This window comes from Vigna angularis, chromosome 3 (genome assembly GCF_016808095.1).
Source record: "Vigna angularis cultivar LongXiaoDou No.4 chromosome 3, ASM1680809v1, whole genome shotgun sequence".
Taxonomy (NCBI): Eukaryota; Viridiplantae; Streptophyta; class Magnoliopsida; order Fabales; family Fabaceae; genus Vigna; species Vigna angularis.
The window spans coordinates 22,138,165-22,152,912 of NC_068972.1; the positions used below are offsets into that span (position 1 = coordinate 22,138,165).

The following is a 14,748-nucleotide window of genomic DNA, read 5'->3' on the forward strand; positions in this document are numbered from 1 at the left end:
ATATACAATTGAATGAAAAAGCCAAAATTGGTAAACAACACAATTTGGACTAAACAAACAAACAAATCCTCGACAACGACATAAAAAGCTTGTTAACTTTTTGGTAAGTGTACCAATTTGTTACAAGTAGTAAATAAAAGTTTCAAGTATCGTTTTCCAAAGAATTTGTGTTTGTTTGTCTAATTATGCTAAATCAACAATTACAACTTGGATATAAAACATTGTTGACATCATATTGAATTAAAACACGTTGCAAACATCAAAATTTCTACAATTGGTAAATTGATTGAATTAAAATTCATTAGGATTGGATTTCATAAGTCAAATAATGTAAATACATTGTAAAAATTGTCTCAATTTCATTCAAACATTCATATAATATGCTTAAAAGTTTTAATCCCTTAAACAAGTTTGAAATCAGTATGCTAAATTACTAATTTCTTAGTTTATTTAACATTCAATTTGCATTAAATTCAGATATTTAGAATGATCAAGAAGAGTTGAACCCATTCTTAGAATCAATTCTCTTGGTTGCTTTATCCATGTCCATGTTTCAATTCACTTTCTAGTAAATAAAAACATTCATAAGTATGAAATTTTTAAATCATAAACATAAAATACAAGATAAAGCATATGAATGAATAGAAATTCAATTGCATAGGAACTTTACATCAACTTGAGTATATTACATCCAATCCTAATGAAAATAAAGCATAATTACTCGTAGTTATCTATATCATACAAGTTTAACGGAAGCACAACGTCTTGATGTACTTAGAATAATCTCTAACAGATTTCTTGAGTTTCCTCATGTTTCCACGACTAGAATTACCTCTTTTTTTCTTTTTTTCTTGACTAATTAACAACTTACACGACGAAAATATATATAATAAAAAATAAAACATGGTACAAATTAATTTTAGTAAGGCTACATAGAATATATATCAAAATTATAGATTCATAACAAAAAAAAAAATATAATCTTCATATTCAGAATATTTTAAGAGATTAAAAGAAATCAATTAAGGACAAAGAAAGCTTACAGAAAACTTAAGTATATGGAATTCAATGATCGTATATGATATTGTGAAACAAAGCATGGATCTATATGGATTCGGTGGTTGTTTTGTAGCGTAGTAGAGGAAGAAAGAACTTCTTGATTGCGAATATTCTTAGAAAAATATAATGTATATAAAATAATATCCTACATGATTGTTAGATGATAAATAATTAGCACACAAAATAATGTGAACTAGTTTAATTAATGATGACTAAAACTCTAATGAGAGCAGTGGTTCCTAGTTTGTTTATGTTACGAGGGTTTCTGAGAATGCTTATGGGTTTATTGACTAGCTAGACGATCACATTTGGCTTGAATCAATCTTAGATACACATTAAGCCATTGTGATTAGATATTACAAGAAAAATTAAAGAGCAGTTAATCCATAAAGTTAATGCATGAAAAATTAGAAGAGTGGTATTCAGTGGAGAGGATGGGGAATGATTTGGTTAAGTGCCTTCTTCACTTCCACAATGCTCACCTTCTTCCCGTTCGCATGTTCCTTCACCTTAGCCCTCAGCTCCGCCATGAACACCCCATTGCTAATTGATGACTGCACCCCAATAACCTCTATCCTCACCTCCCTCAGCATCTGCATCACATCAAGAAGCAACCCTTCTCTGTGGACGCACTCGATCTCCAACAGTGCGTCGCTCTCAATGATCGAAACTTGCACTGATGTTGCCGTCTCAGCCTCCACCGCCGTCGCCTTCGCCGCCACCCCTTCCACGATCCTCACCTTCCTCTTCTCCATCACCGTCACCCCACTCCTCTGCTGCTCCTTGCTCGAATTGCTGCTCGTCCTTTGAACCGTTACCTATCCACATTTGTTAACACATCAACAAATCATGTCACCAAAATATATAAACTTTATTATAATACGGATAATGTCGTTGTTTCTTGGATCTAAAATCACCTCAGGGAGCTTGGAACGGTGTTCCGCCTCAGTGTGCCGGTTGCGCGCCTCAAGCTCCTGGATCTTCCGCCGCAGCTGCTTAACATACTCGATGGTGTCACCCAGAATGGATGCCTTGTCCATTTTGGTGACGAAGGGGACCAGTGACCGCAGGATTACGAACCGCTCGTTCAGCTTCTCGCGGCGGCGGCGCTCCGCGAGCACGTGGTTGGCGCTCAGCTCGTCCTGCGGCGTTCCCTTGCCGCGCAGCTTGGGGTCGGCGGCGGTTTGGGGAGAGGTGTCGGCGGGGTTCTTGGCATGGAGATAGGGGACGGTGAAGAGAATGTACTTGAGGAGCCACTGGCTGGGGCCGTCGACTGCCGGGTGGAAGAGGTGGCTGGCGCGGCTGCTCCACTTTGTGAAAGCTGAATGCGTGGAGTATGTGATGTAGCCAACGGAGGTCGGCGATGTGGGCCACCGGCTGGACTGGTTTTGGAGAATGTTGGACACGGTTTCAGAGTAGTGATTGTCCTCTTGGGTCAAGTCGTCTAATAGATGAGGGGCTGCAAAATACATGAACATATTTAAACATGGAAATTATGTGTAAAATTAAGAATTATATTAATATAACTAAATTATTAACACTTTCTTACTAGTATTATTTTTGTTCACGTATTTAAAATTGAATCCCCAAACTCTAAATTGATTATTCAACCGATCAAAGTCTTCCTTCCAATAATGAAATGTGATTATATCACGATTCAATTGGTATAAAGTAAAAATATAGTAAATATTATATACATGAGTAAAAAAAGAAAACTCGACTTCACAGTGTGCATTCCCAGTCTTAAAGTTCTATTTTCTCTTTATATTAAAAATAAAAATAACATCATGATATTTTAATAACTTTTTTTAATAATTTTTTAATAATAGATGATATATCATTATTTTATTGATTTATATATTTGAAACGGATCAATCACAAGCTACTACATTGTTAAAAAGTTGTTAAAAAAAATTATTAAAGAGACATTTTTCATAAAAATAAGTCTCAAAATTCAGTTTCGGTTGTTATTTCAAAATAAAAATATGCTTTATAAATTACAAATATCAAGTATCATATATAGGTCTTATGTAAGATACGAATATGTCTCACTTAATAAGTTATTATTTGTTTTGAAGGTTAAAATGTAAAAAAAAAAGTACAAGTTAGTATTAATATAATAAAAAAAGTTATTAAATTATAATTAATTTTAGAAACAAAAAATAATTAATCATTATATTAACTATTTAAGATACTATTTCATAAATTAAAAATTATTAATATTTAAATTAGTATCTATTATAAATAAAAAAATATAATTAATTTGTGTTGTATAGTTTAAATTGATTTTTAATATTAGTTACTAAAGTTTTAACTATTAAGAAATTAATGTTTAAATTAGTCTTTAAAATTAGAGACTAATTTAAAACCAAAAATAATAAATATATAAACTTTTTGATAGCTAATGTTATAAATCAATTTAACCCTTAATTCATAAATAATTATATTTTTTATTCACAATATAAACTATTTTATTATTAATAATTTTTAGTTTATAAAATAATATTTGACTTAATAAATATAGTAATTAATCTTTTTTGTCTCTAAATTTAGCTGGTATTTTATTATTTTCTTATAGGTATTATAAAAGAGATATGCATTAATGCAAGTCAAGATATTAAATGTGTAAGTAAAATAATAATAAACAGTTTTATGAAATTACCTCATATATTTGACCATTTTAGGTTAAAATATTTAAAATATAATAATTTTAGAATTATTTTAATTTACCCATTTCAACCAAATTGATTTTTAGGCTATTTGTTTTTTATTTTTTAAATCCATACTGTATAAAATAAGAATTTAAGTACGTTTTTAGTTAATATATATTTTCATGTATTTTTAATCATTACAAAAATTAAGATATGTTTTAAATATTATTACTAAATATATTAAATTTAAAGTTAAAAATGGAAAATATTAATATAATCAAGATAAAGAAAATAAAATTAAGATTATTGCATTTTCCACACTATATTTTATTATTTTAATTTGTATAAACTTTTCATCACATTTTAGTCTTTGAAGTTTATGTTATTGTTTTATTTTTTGTACTTATTAACATATAATAAATGTGGCAAACAAATATAAAAATATTAATTAAAATAATCATATTACTTTTAATACCTTATTCAATCAAATAATATATTTAACATTTTTTTATAAACAAGATAATCACTTATGTATTTTTAAGATATTATGAAATATAATAATTATTTTATAATAAAATTATAATAAATTTTTAATTTGTCAATATTTAAAGAAAATTATTACATATGATTCATCATATATATATATAATATCATTTTATATGTTAAAAATTGATAAGTGACAAAAGGGTATAAATATATCATGAATAAAATAATTTTATATTAGTTTTAAGTTATGTAATGAAAAAATAATGATAATTTTTATACATAAATATAATTTAAATATATTATAATTGATAATTCTATAAATATAAAGCATATTTATTACTTTTATTTTTAGAGATAAATTTCATGTTATGAAACTAGAAAGTAAATTATTTTATAATCTTTCAAAAATTTAAATTATCCATAAAAAAATTAGAAACGTCTAAGTAAATTGTAATTATTTGTGATGAACATATAATGTTAAAATTAAATTATTTAAAAAATTGAAAAAAGTAATTATTTTATTTATCTTAATAATATATTTTTATTTAATAAAATTAAGAATCTAAAAATAATATTCATATTAATTGAAAATATTACATTAAAATAATCTTGATTTATACGAAAGTATTAAACAGGACAATTAGAAAGCATTAGATATTTAATAAGAAAATACTTTCACATGAACTAAAAAAATCATATTTAAATTAAAAAATAATAAATAATTGGAGAGTTAACAAATTAATAATAATAATAAAGATGATAGATATTTTGAAAGATAAGAAGGATGGAGATGTGACTTTAAAGTGCTTAGAATAAATGTAAATGTTGAAGAATAAATAAAATTCGAGTTTATATTAATTAAAAACTGCCATCTACAAAAACCATGGATAAAATGGTAGAGAAAAAGAGAAAAATGTAGGATAAATGATATAATGAAATAAAAAAACCATAAAAATATTAATGATAATATGTTTGTAATTAAAAATATTGAAATACCACTATTTATAACTAATTGATATAAAATTTTATATGAAATTTATAGTTTATGATAATATATGAAAAATATTTTTACTTTTCATATACTTCATATTCATGTAACACCACTTTATATATATATTTTCTTCTACTACACCTTCTCTTTCAAACAACGGCTAAAATTAATCATCTAATTGATATATAATTTCTTTTCACACTCCATTTTTTCTCTATGTACTGAAAAATATATTAAAACTAAAATATATTAATAGTTTATAACAATACACAGGGAATTCCTTTTTAATATTTACATCTTAATTCCAATATAATCTTTAGTCTATGTAATATTATTTTATTTTTCTCATCCTCAGTTTTAAATAACACTCTTCAAGTTTTATATTCAAACTATTTTCTCAAACTTCAGTTTTCTCTTTGTAATGAAAATTTATTAAGATTATAATATAATTAATATAAATAATAAAAATTAGAACAACAATTAAATTTTAACTTGATAAGTAAAACAACATAATTAATAAAGATTCGGATGCATTTCTAGTTTGATTTATATAAAAAGCAATGACATATGAATATCTTAATTTTATCTATCACATACTTAATTTTTCTTCCTATCTCCCTTCTTATAACCTATAAATTTATCATTTTTATTATCTCTAAGTGTATATTAGATATTAGACATCAATACATGCTTTTAGTGTCCATGGATATTTTTTCTTATATGAATTATATTTTGTTTTACTTTATTTATAATATTATATTGTATATATGTTAGAAGGAGAAAAAAAAATTAAGTTTAAAAAATTAGAAGTGTAATTATACAGGACGAAACTCACTTTAAATTAAAAAAAAAAACTTTTATTTTAAATATATATAGTTAAAATTAATATAAATATTAAATTTCAACTCATTAAAAAGAATATAGTGTGTCGACCTGTCCTAGCACATATGTTATTTAATAATTTTAATTTTACTAATTTATAGTACCATTGATATATATTAAAGTAGATAATATGTGTTGTCCATATGTTCACTATCTTGAAGATGTGTATATAACTAAGTCTAAGAAAAAGTTTATTTAAAATTCAAGGACTTGTAATTTGTTTGTTGTGAAAAGTACATTTTATTTTCATTTCAGTCTTGGATTTTGGAGTACTTTGAAACAGTGACACGCCAAAAACTTACATATATCTGTTGGGTTTTCTACCTAAAACAAGGGGAAGAAAGAATATTCTCCACATTTCTGACTTATTTTGATGTGTTCTTGTTGACATTAACATCTATAATGTTTTGGATTTATCTTCCAAACATGTCCAATGCTGTGGTAGCTCATTGAGTTTTGAAGATTTTTCATCCAAACAATGCTTATCTTTAAAATAACATATCTAATCATTAAACAGTGATTTAGTTCCTCTTTGCCCGCAACCACTTTATGATTGGTGTTGGTTTGAAAAGAAATTAAAAGAATAGAAAATAATGAAATTTTACTTGGTGACACATTGAAAAATAATTTCAGAAATCATAAAATTTCTCAGTTTTTTTATTTATTTTTGAGATTTTATTCATTTCATCTCTTCAAATAAAATACTTTTAAATTTATTTGTTTCATATTTTCTTTTCTAATCATTCATTCAATTTTCACTGATCATTTTTCCCTGTCGGTAGCTGATTTTAAGTTAAAACAAGGCTCTACAGAAGACTCTCAAACCATTACTATATATATATATATATATATATATATATATATATATATATATATATATATATATATATATATATATATATATAAACGACTATATATTTATATTAAATAATAATAATAAAAATAATAATCATAAAATCACGTGTTACTCATTATTAGTTTACTTTTTATAATTATCAATATACTACCTTCTTTTCAATATTTTTGTATGTTATTACATTCATTATTGTTATTGTCATTCATAGCATATTTATTATTATTATCATTAATGTGGGTGTCTTGGTTATCATTATTATCAACATCTTTTATTGTTATACTTTGTACACCAGGCATTTAATATAATTAGTTCTTATTGTATTTTTATTCGACTACTGTCTATTCTGTTTTATATATCGTACTGATAGTTAACTAGTCATAAAATAATGTAAACGAGGGAGATATAGAAGAAAAATAATGATAATTATAATGGTTTGTTAATGATAAGAAATTGCTCTAATAATATTTTGAATAAAATGTAACTTTTAATCATGGTACTGGTTAGCTGTTTTATATACTTTTAATGCACCGAAAACTATTTTTGTCTTTTTTTTTGGACTATGCATAAACTTTCGGTTTTCTTTCTGCTGTCGCAGTCATAATTTCGTTTTATAGTGTGTACATGGACAGGGGTCTTTATTATGATATATTTGCATGCGGATAATGGTGTTTGTTTACGTACATATACAGTGTGGGATACCTCCTTTCATGGCTCTGCATTAAAAACCAATTTCGTGGTTTAGACTTTTGCTGAGGACCCTCACCAAACGCTCCTCACAACTGATCTATTAGGATAAGGACCACATGCCCTAGCTCTAGATTAGTGACACTTATTTAATTAATAATAACTCATTTGAAAATTAATCTTCACTAACTAATTAATAAATTCTTCTTAGTGACCTACCTAACGTGGTCCATGTATTCTAGGTGTTGAATGTTTGGTGAGATGCAGTGGCAGTTGTAATGCTATACGAAACCTGTTGTTATCAGTTTATCATTCACATGTATGCATGGATGGGTGTTTCTGCATAACTAAATAACTACCAGTTTACCTGAAGCTGGTAGTTGAACTTGTAATGCCTCTTCACTCGGGCCCCATCTCACGCTCGACTCAGCCTGCCCCGCCGCGTTCCCTCCTTGACTCACCGCCAGCAAGTGGAAGTCCGAGTCCAAGTTGTTCGATCCGTCGTTCGGAGACCCCACCCGGATATCCTCCGGCAACTCCAGCTGCATCAGCTCGCTGGGCTCCGCCCTCGTCACGTCCTCCATCTCCGGCGTCGTGACCCCGCGAGCAATGCGGTCTCGGGTGTCGTCCTCAGAGGCGGACTCCGCCCCCTCCTCCTCTTCTTCCTCCTCCTCCTCATCCTCTTCCTCTTCATCTTCGTCCATCTCGTCGTTTAGGGCGGGATCGGCTGCGGGTGGGTCTGCGACAGTGTACATGACGGCGGGGATGTGGTCGGAAGAGGAGATGGGGTTGGAGGTTGAGTGCTCGGACAGGGCGGGCTTGGGCGGCAGAGGGTGGTGGTGTTCTGCGAAGAATGTCTTCACGTGGTGGATGAAGTTAAGGTCTTCTTGAACCTAAGCAAAAAAGAGAAAAACATGAACATATACAAGTGAAAAGGTTGTTGCGTTAAGAGTGATTGGTACGTTAGGAGGGAGTGAAGGTTGGTTACCTTATCCGTTGTACCAAACTCAACAACGCCGTCCAATAAAGGAATGCACACCACTGTCTGTATGTTACAAAAGATGACAAATTCATCATATTTAATATTATATTTATATATTATTATTCACTTTAATTTTCCTCTTATTCTTTTTTGTATTCGACTTTTATGGATTTTGTACGCGTGAGGAACGCAGAATGAGAAAAAACGATAAAAAAGAATGGTTACCTGTATTCGAGCACTCTATGATTGTGGAAAAGTTTGCAACCAGAAACCAGAGGAAAACACAAGTTAGTAAATTATGAATCACCCTTCATGTCATTCAATAAATTCAAAAGCAAAAGCAACTTGTGTAACTTTCTTTATATCCAAAAAGAAAAATATTCTTTTGACACTCCTTTTGATTCTACGTTGACTTCATAAATTGGTTTTTATAATAAAATATTATATTGACATAATAAAAATATGTAAAAATATAGAATTATAATAAAATAATAATTTATGAAATTATAAGTTGAGTGTAAAAGAAAATTGAAAGTGTCAAGCTACCCGTTTAAATTCTGCATTTTCATCCTTATTGTTAGCTTTCCAATCTTATATTCTGCCCTTCGTTTCATTGATCCCACAGAAAAAAATGGAAAGTTTTTCCCTTAGTTAAGAAAAAGTAATGTTATAATGTTTAAGGAAATTGATTAAATATTAATTTAATATACTTTATAATAAAGTAGTAATTTTTATATTTTTTAATGTAATTAAAAAACTCTTTTCTTTGGATACTTTCTACTTTTAATAGCATTTGTCTTGAAATATTATGTGATTTGTTTGGTATATAAAAGAAGCACCTTGGCTAGAATAGCTCGTGAAAATGTTTTGCTGTCCACCTCGTTTGCACCAGTGAGCCAAACATGCTGCCTCCTAGCAAATGCCTTTCCAGGCAACCTTATAGCGCAGTTCAGTAATATGTGTCAAATGCAAAGAAAATAAATTAAAAGAATAATAATTTTTCTCTCAAATTCCATATACTTAAATTATTACATGTTAGAAATATTGTGAACTTTTACCCCTTAACACTCTTTTATTAAAGAGAATTCAATGTATATGTAACTAAAATTCCCAGAATTGTAGAGAATCTAAACAATCGTCAAAAACAATGATTTGCTTCATACAGACAGATGAAGATCCTGATATGTTAAAAGCAAACATAATAATGTCCCACATAATAGAGAAAGATACAAGAACAGTTATATATAGAAAGATCTACAATTATTTACACATAGCTCCTTAATTTAATTTTATATCTTTCTGTCTTATAACAACAACATTGTCATGTTTCTTTCTAACATGAAATAATCTAAATCCCACATTAAAATTAGTGCATTATTATTAGATTCCTAATATAGTCCTGCTCCACTCAGCTCTAATAAACTTTTTATTTGTCCTCTCCCCACCATAGCGTGTCCTACAGAATATATACAAAACCAAAGGGATCATAGCTTTGAGTGTGTGAAAGTAGACCAGCCTAAATTCACATCATATAATTGAGAAGTAAATAGCATGGTGCAACATTTGATAGGAGCATGCATCCATCTGTTATATAGGGACCAATTGATGTTATAAATCGTTTTGATGGAAGGGAAAATGGTATTAGCAATTTAGGAGAAACTATAGGAAGCTATAGAGAAAAGATCTAGCATTGAAACACGGATTCCTATAGTAAATTAATTTTCCATAATGAAAATATGATGGTGGAAAAAGTTTGATCCCGGAGGAGGGAGAAGAAAAGGAAGATGAAGGTGTGATTGCAAAAAGTTCCAAATGAGGATGGTAGCTACAGTGGAATTTTTTTGCAGCTAGATCGCTTTAAATTTGAACGCTTTAATTTGTCTGGTTTCTCAAAATAGGCAATTCCCTCTAGCAGCAGTCCTATTCAAGCATATAATGCGCAACTAAATATTGACCAGCTCAGCAAATTCTTTTTTGACAGAATGCTCCGAATATATTCCCCAACACATTCTAACACAACTCTCAATATCAATGCTGTCAGTTTGACAAATTTACGTAATCTAACTGTGTTTCATTTACTCCTGAAAGCAGAATCTGAGAAACCTTCGAATAGGAAGAAGAAATAAAGCCCCTCAACCACCTTTTGGTACTTAGAGACAAATGATACCATACGCGAAACACTTTCCAACAAATAAGTGATAATTGCACAAGTTTTACCGTCTCTTCTCTATTTCCACACAAGATATCAAATTCCTTTCACTATGGAATCTGCACTAAATTAATATATCTTTTTCACCAACTTCTCTCTAATACAATATTTTCAATAAACACTTCTTCGTCCACTCAAATGTGTAATTAATTATTCTTCAAGTGACACCAGTTTTACAACTTATTCAATAGTTCTTGATAACCTTATTGTAAATTTTATCAAATATATGTAAATATTAGAGAGGGAATCAAAGAACGCTTGTTATATATATTATAACATTTTCTTTTCAGTCTGTGTATATATATCTTTTACTGACACTTCATAAATTCGAAGCTACTCAGATTGCATTTAAACTACACTCACAGAAGCCTCTGGGCCAGTCTTCATGCCTCACCAAAATGCACTTCCAAGTGAGGGAAATCGCATTGATACTTCATTGATAACCTTTAGCATGACCTCTTTATGAGAAAATGATTTAACATCTTTAATTTTCTCTAAACAAAGTAAGGAAGGAACTTGTTTGAAAAGCTAAGTTAGCACAAATGGAAAGTTATTAAATTTTTGCAGCTGCTATCGTTGCATTTAAATTCACATGTCACAGTAGCTAGTCTCTCCCTTTCTCTTTTACTAAGGGACATTATAATACTTCTCCTCACCCTTTACAAAAGCTACCGTTCCACTCATCTTCAAAAGGTAATAATTAACTCAAATTTTGAACCGAAACTATACATATCTAGAAAATGGCCTATCAGATAATAAAATTCACCACATCAAATATAGTTCAACATTATTAAAAAGAGTCTTAAAGAACTGATAAAGTAAAAGTTAGATTAGATTTCTATGTAAAGACATAAAGAAAGCTTTATTGCAAATAATGCAACATGACTTACCCAACACCAGGAGGAAAGGAGAATGAGACACACATCAAATAGAACCATTCTGATTCTGTTAAGTCCTCTGGCGACAAGGCGGCGCAAGGCCGCCGAGTTGGCGGATTTGTCTCTCCGGCGGACAGTGATTCATAGAGTTCTCGAAGTTGCTGGCTTCTTTGGAGAGATGCCTCCTCAGCACTCACCTCCATTGGTTGCACCGTCTTCCTAGTCTTGATTGCCCCATTGTAGTACCCATCACCCCAAACCAGAATCCTAAATCAACATAACATATAACAAATGACCTTAAAACTAACTTGTTATAATTTAGTGTCACACTAGTTACACACACATACATGTGTCGGTTAGAGAGAGTGAGAAACATTAATTAATTAGAAGAGTATTGGTGATTATATATGATATGGGACAATTAGTGTGGATAAAGTGAATTAATAACGACGTACACTTGTTGTGGGCAAAGTTGCCAGAAGAGGCTATAAGTCCAGTGAACAGATTGCACCGCAGCCTGCAACATGCTTTGGAGTTTATTGCCTAGTGGTGCAGCCATTGTTCCTAACAGGGTTTCGGAACAGAAGGCTTTTGGTTACTTCTCTGTAACCATGTCTAGTTTGCTTGAAAAAACATAGCCAAAAGTGGGAAAAAGGTGAGAAAAAGGAAAAAGAAAAGGGTTCTTGGTTTTGATGAGAAGTTAATAGGCAATGAAAAAAAGATTGTTTTGCGTGGATCTGAGCGGAAAATCAAAGGTTTAATTTATTGGGAGTGAAAGGAAGGGAGAAAATAAGGTAAAGGGAGTTCTGAAAAGAGAAGAGAAGGTCAAGAAATTAAGTATAGACCTGCAGATGGATGTGTGGTTTGCGTATTGGAGAGAAAGAGATGTTTAAAAAGGTGTATGACTTTGAGGTGGATATGCGGGCGATCCAAGAATTACCAAATCTCTGTAAGGAGAAGATCTAGGAACGTTTGTTGGTTAATGATCAGAAAGAGAGAGATAGAGAGAGAAATAGGGTTTTGAAACTGAAGAAAGTGTATGGTTTTGACTGGTTGGTCTACCAGACAGTGGTAGCTAGCTCTGTGGTTTGAGGGTGCCTGGTGGTTTGTTAGTTGTGTTTGTTTTGGAGAGCCTTCAGGATTTTGTCAGTGACAAGGAAAAGAAAATGATTTTCTAAAATGTATTTGGGTATATATACTTGATGAGTAAAAGACAGATAGAAAGGAATCATGTGTGTAACAAATACTAACAACAATGGTTATCATGAAATAAAAATGAAAATTGAAATAGATGCGTGGAAATTAAGCACCGGCGTATCATGAAAAAAACATGAGGATTATGTCAGCCCACTAAATTCTAGTCACAACCACAAGGTCATATGATATAAAATTTTAAATTTATTTTACTTATATTATAAAATAAGGCGAGACTAGGACCTTAACTACGTTATCTGTTAATAACATTTTTACATGGACAATTTATTTTCCTATGAATTAAACAAATATTTGTTGATAATATTTTTTTTTCGGAAACAATAAAAAATGCTATTAAATTGGAAAATTTTATCCAGTTAAAGAGTATAACAATTAAAATCAAATGTCATTTAATACATGTTTTAGATGTTTAAACGTGAACGAGGTCTAGTTAATTTTAACACTTTTTGTGTTATTCATTAGAAGATCATGATCTGATAGTTAACTCATTATAGTTTTAAATATATATTTATTTTAATTAAAAGAATTTGAGTAGTTTTTGTTAACACTTCTCAAAAGAGTTATACTATTAATATTTAATAAAAAATGTTTAGATATTAATTTTAAATGAATTATATAACATTAGCTATAATATATATTATGACTCGACGACACTTGCATACTTATTCAAGTCAAATAATTAAATTTAAAATTAGTAAATTTCAAATAATGTGAAAAGAAACTTTTTTTTAAGCTACTTTAAAACTTAATTATAGACTAAGAATTGAAAATATATAAACTGTAAATACAAAGTTGAAGGTACTTTGCAAATAGTTTTCCTTCACTTTATAAACTCCTATTATTTTATACTTGTTTTTTAACCTCCTTTATCCTTAATCAAATGATAGAGTATTTTAGAAGATTTTTCGACGCTCAAATCAGTGTTCTAAATTAGAGGTTTTAGTCAAAGTATGATTAATGCAAAACTGAAGTCAAAACATAATTAAAATAATATTTATAGAGATATTTTGCTAACCATGGACCCTCACTTGGATAGGCCTCGATTATGGGCTTATTGGCCCATAGACCTAATGACCATCTTACCTACGGAGATCTATAATCATATTTGACTAAGTTACATATCGTGTTGATGTTTTTGACAAACAGAGATTCGTATAGGTAGGCTATGTGACATATTTGACTAGGTTTAGGGAATATGATATTTAGTATTCGACTATTAATGTCTGCTATGTAACATATTGATCTTACTCGTTCGGATATACAACTCTTAGTATCTCGTATTGGCATGTGAGTTCCACTAGTTATAGGATATCTAGTATGAGGCACCTAGTATGCGATATCATATTTATATTTGGTTAACCAATCATCTTAAGATTGTAGTTGATAGGGCCGAAGTGTCTTTGGCCACATACAATACATAAGCTATTTGATAGTTTTAACTTAATATTTTCCTATCTAGTTGCTACATCTAATAAAGAATTATGATATTTTTACATAGTCAAATATATCTTGCTTGAGATTTCAAGAGCACTTTGAACACTTCAAGCATATTTGTATTTAACATATATCATAGAATATGCTATTTATATTACTATTCATGGGTCTTTACTACAAAAACGTCTAATAGTTATTCGTCTAATCCCTACAGTATATATTAAGTGTTAGTTTTTCAAAATTTTTAGAAACATTATTCAATTCCCTTATCTCCCTTTCTAGTGTTTCCACTCAAGTCGGCTAACCTGATTGTTGATATATGACCTAGCATCAAATCATCACAACGGAAAAGTCTACCTGCAAAAAATCTATCTTCAAAAAGTCTCAGATGATCAACTCAATAAGAGATTTTGTGTGAGTA

At 29.7% G+C, this 14,748-nt stretch overlaps 1 protein-coding gene across 1 annotated transcript; it reads right to left on the reverse strand.

Annotated features, from left to right (window-relative positions):
* Positions 1 to 1,243: 1,243 nt before the first annotated feature.
* Positions 1,244 to 12,824, reverse strand: LOC108326438 (truncated basic helix-loop-helix protein A). The gene is made up of 8 exons (XM_017559950.2): positions 12,134 to 12,824; positions 11,691 to 11,945; positions 9,431 to 9,527; positions 8,817 to 8,831; positions 8,598 to 8,654; positions 7,977 to 8,502; positions 1,977 to 2,518; positions 1,244 to 1,877 (listed from the first exon to the last, which is right to left on the reverse strand). Exons 1-8 carry the CDS (start codon positions 12,235 to 12,237, stop codon positions 1,482 to 1,484), a joined length of 1,992 nt encoding a protein of 663 aa, XP_017415439.1. The 5' UTR covers positions 12,238 to 12,824; the 3' UTR covers positions 1,244 to 1,481.
* Positions 12,825 to 14,748: the final 1,924 nt, after the last annotated feature.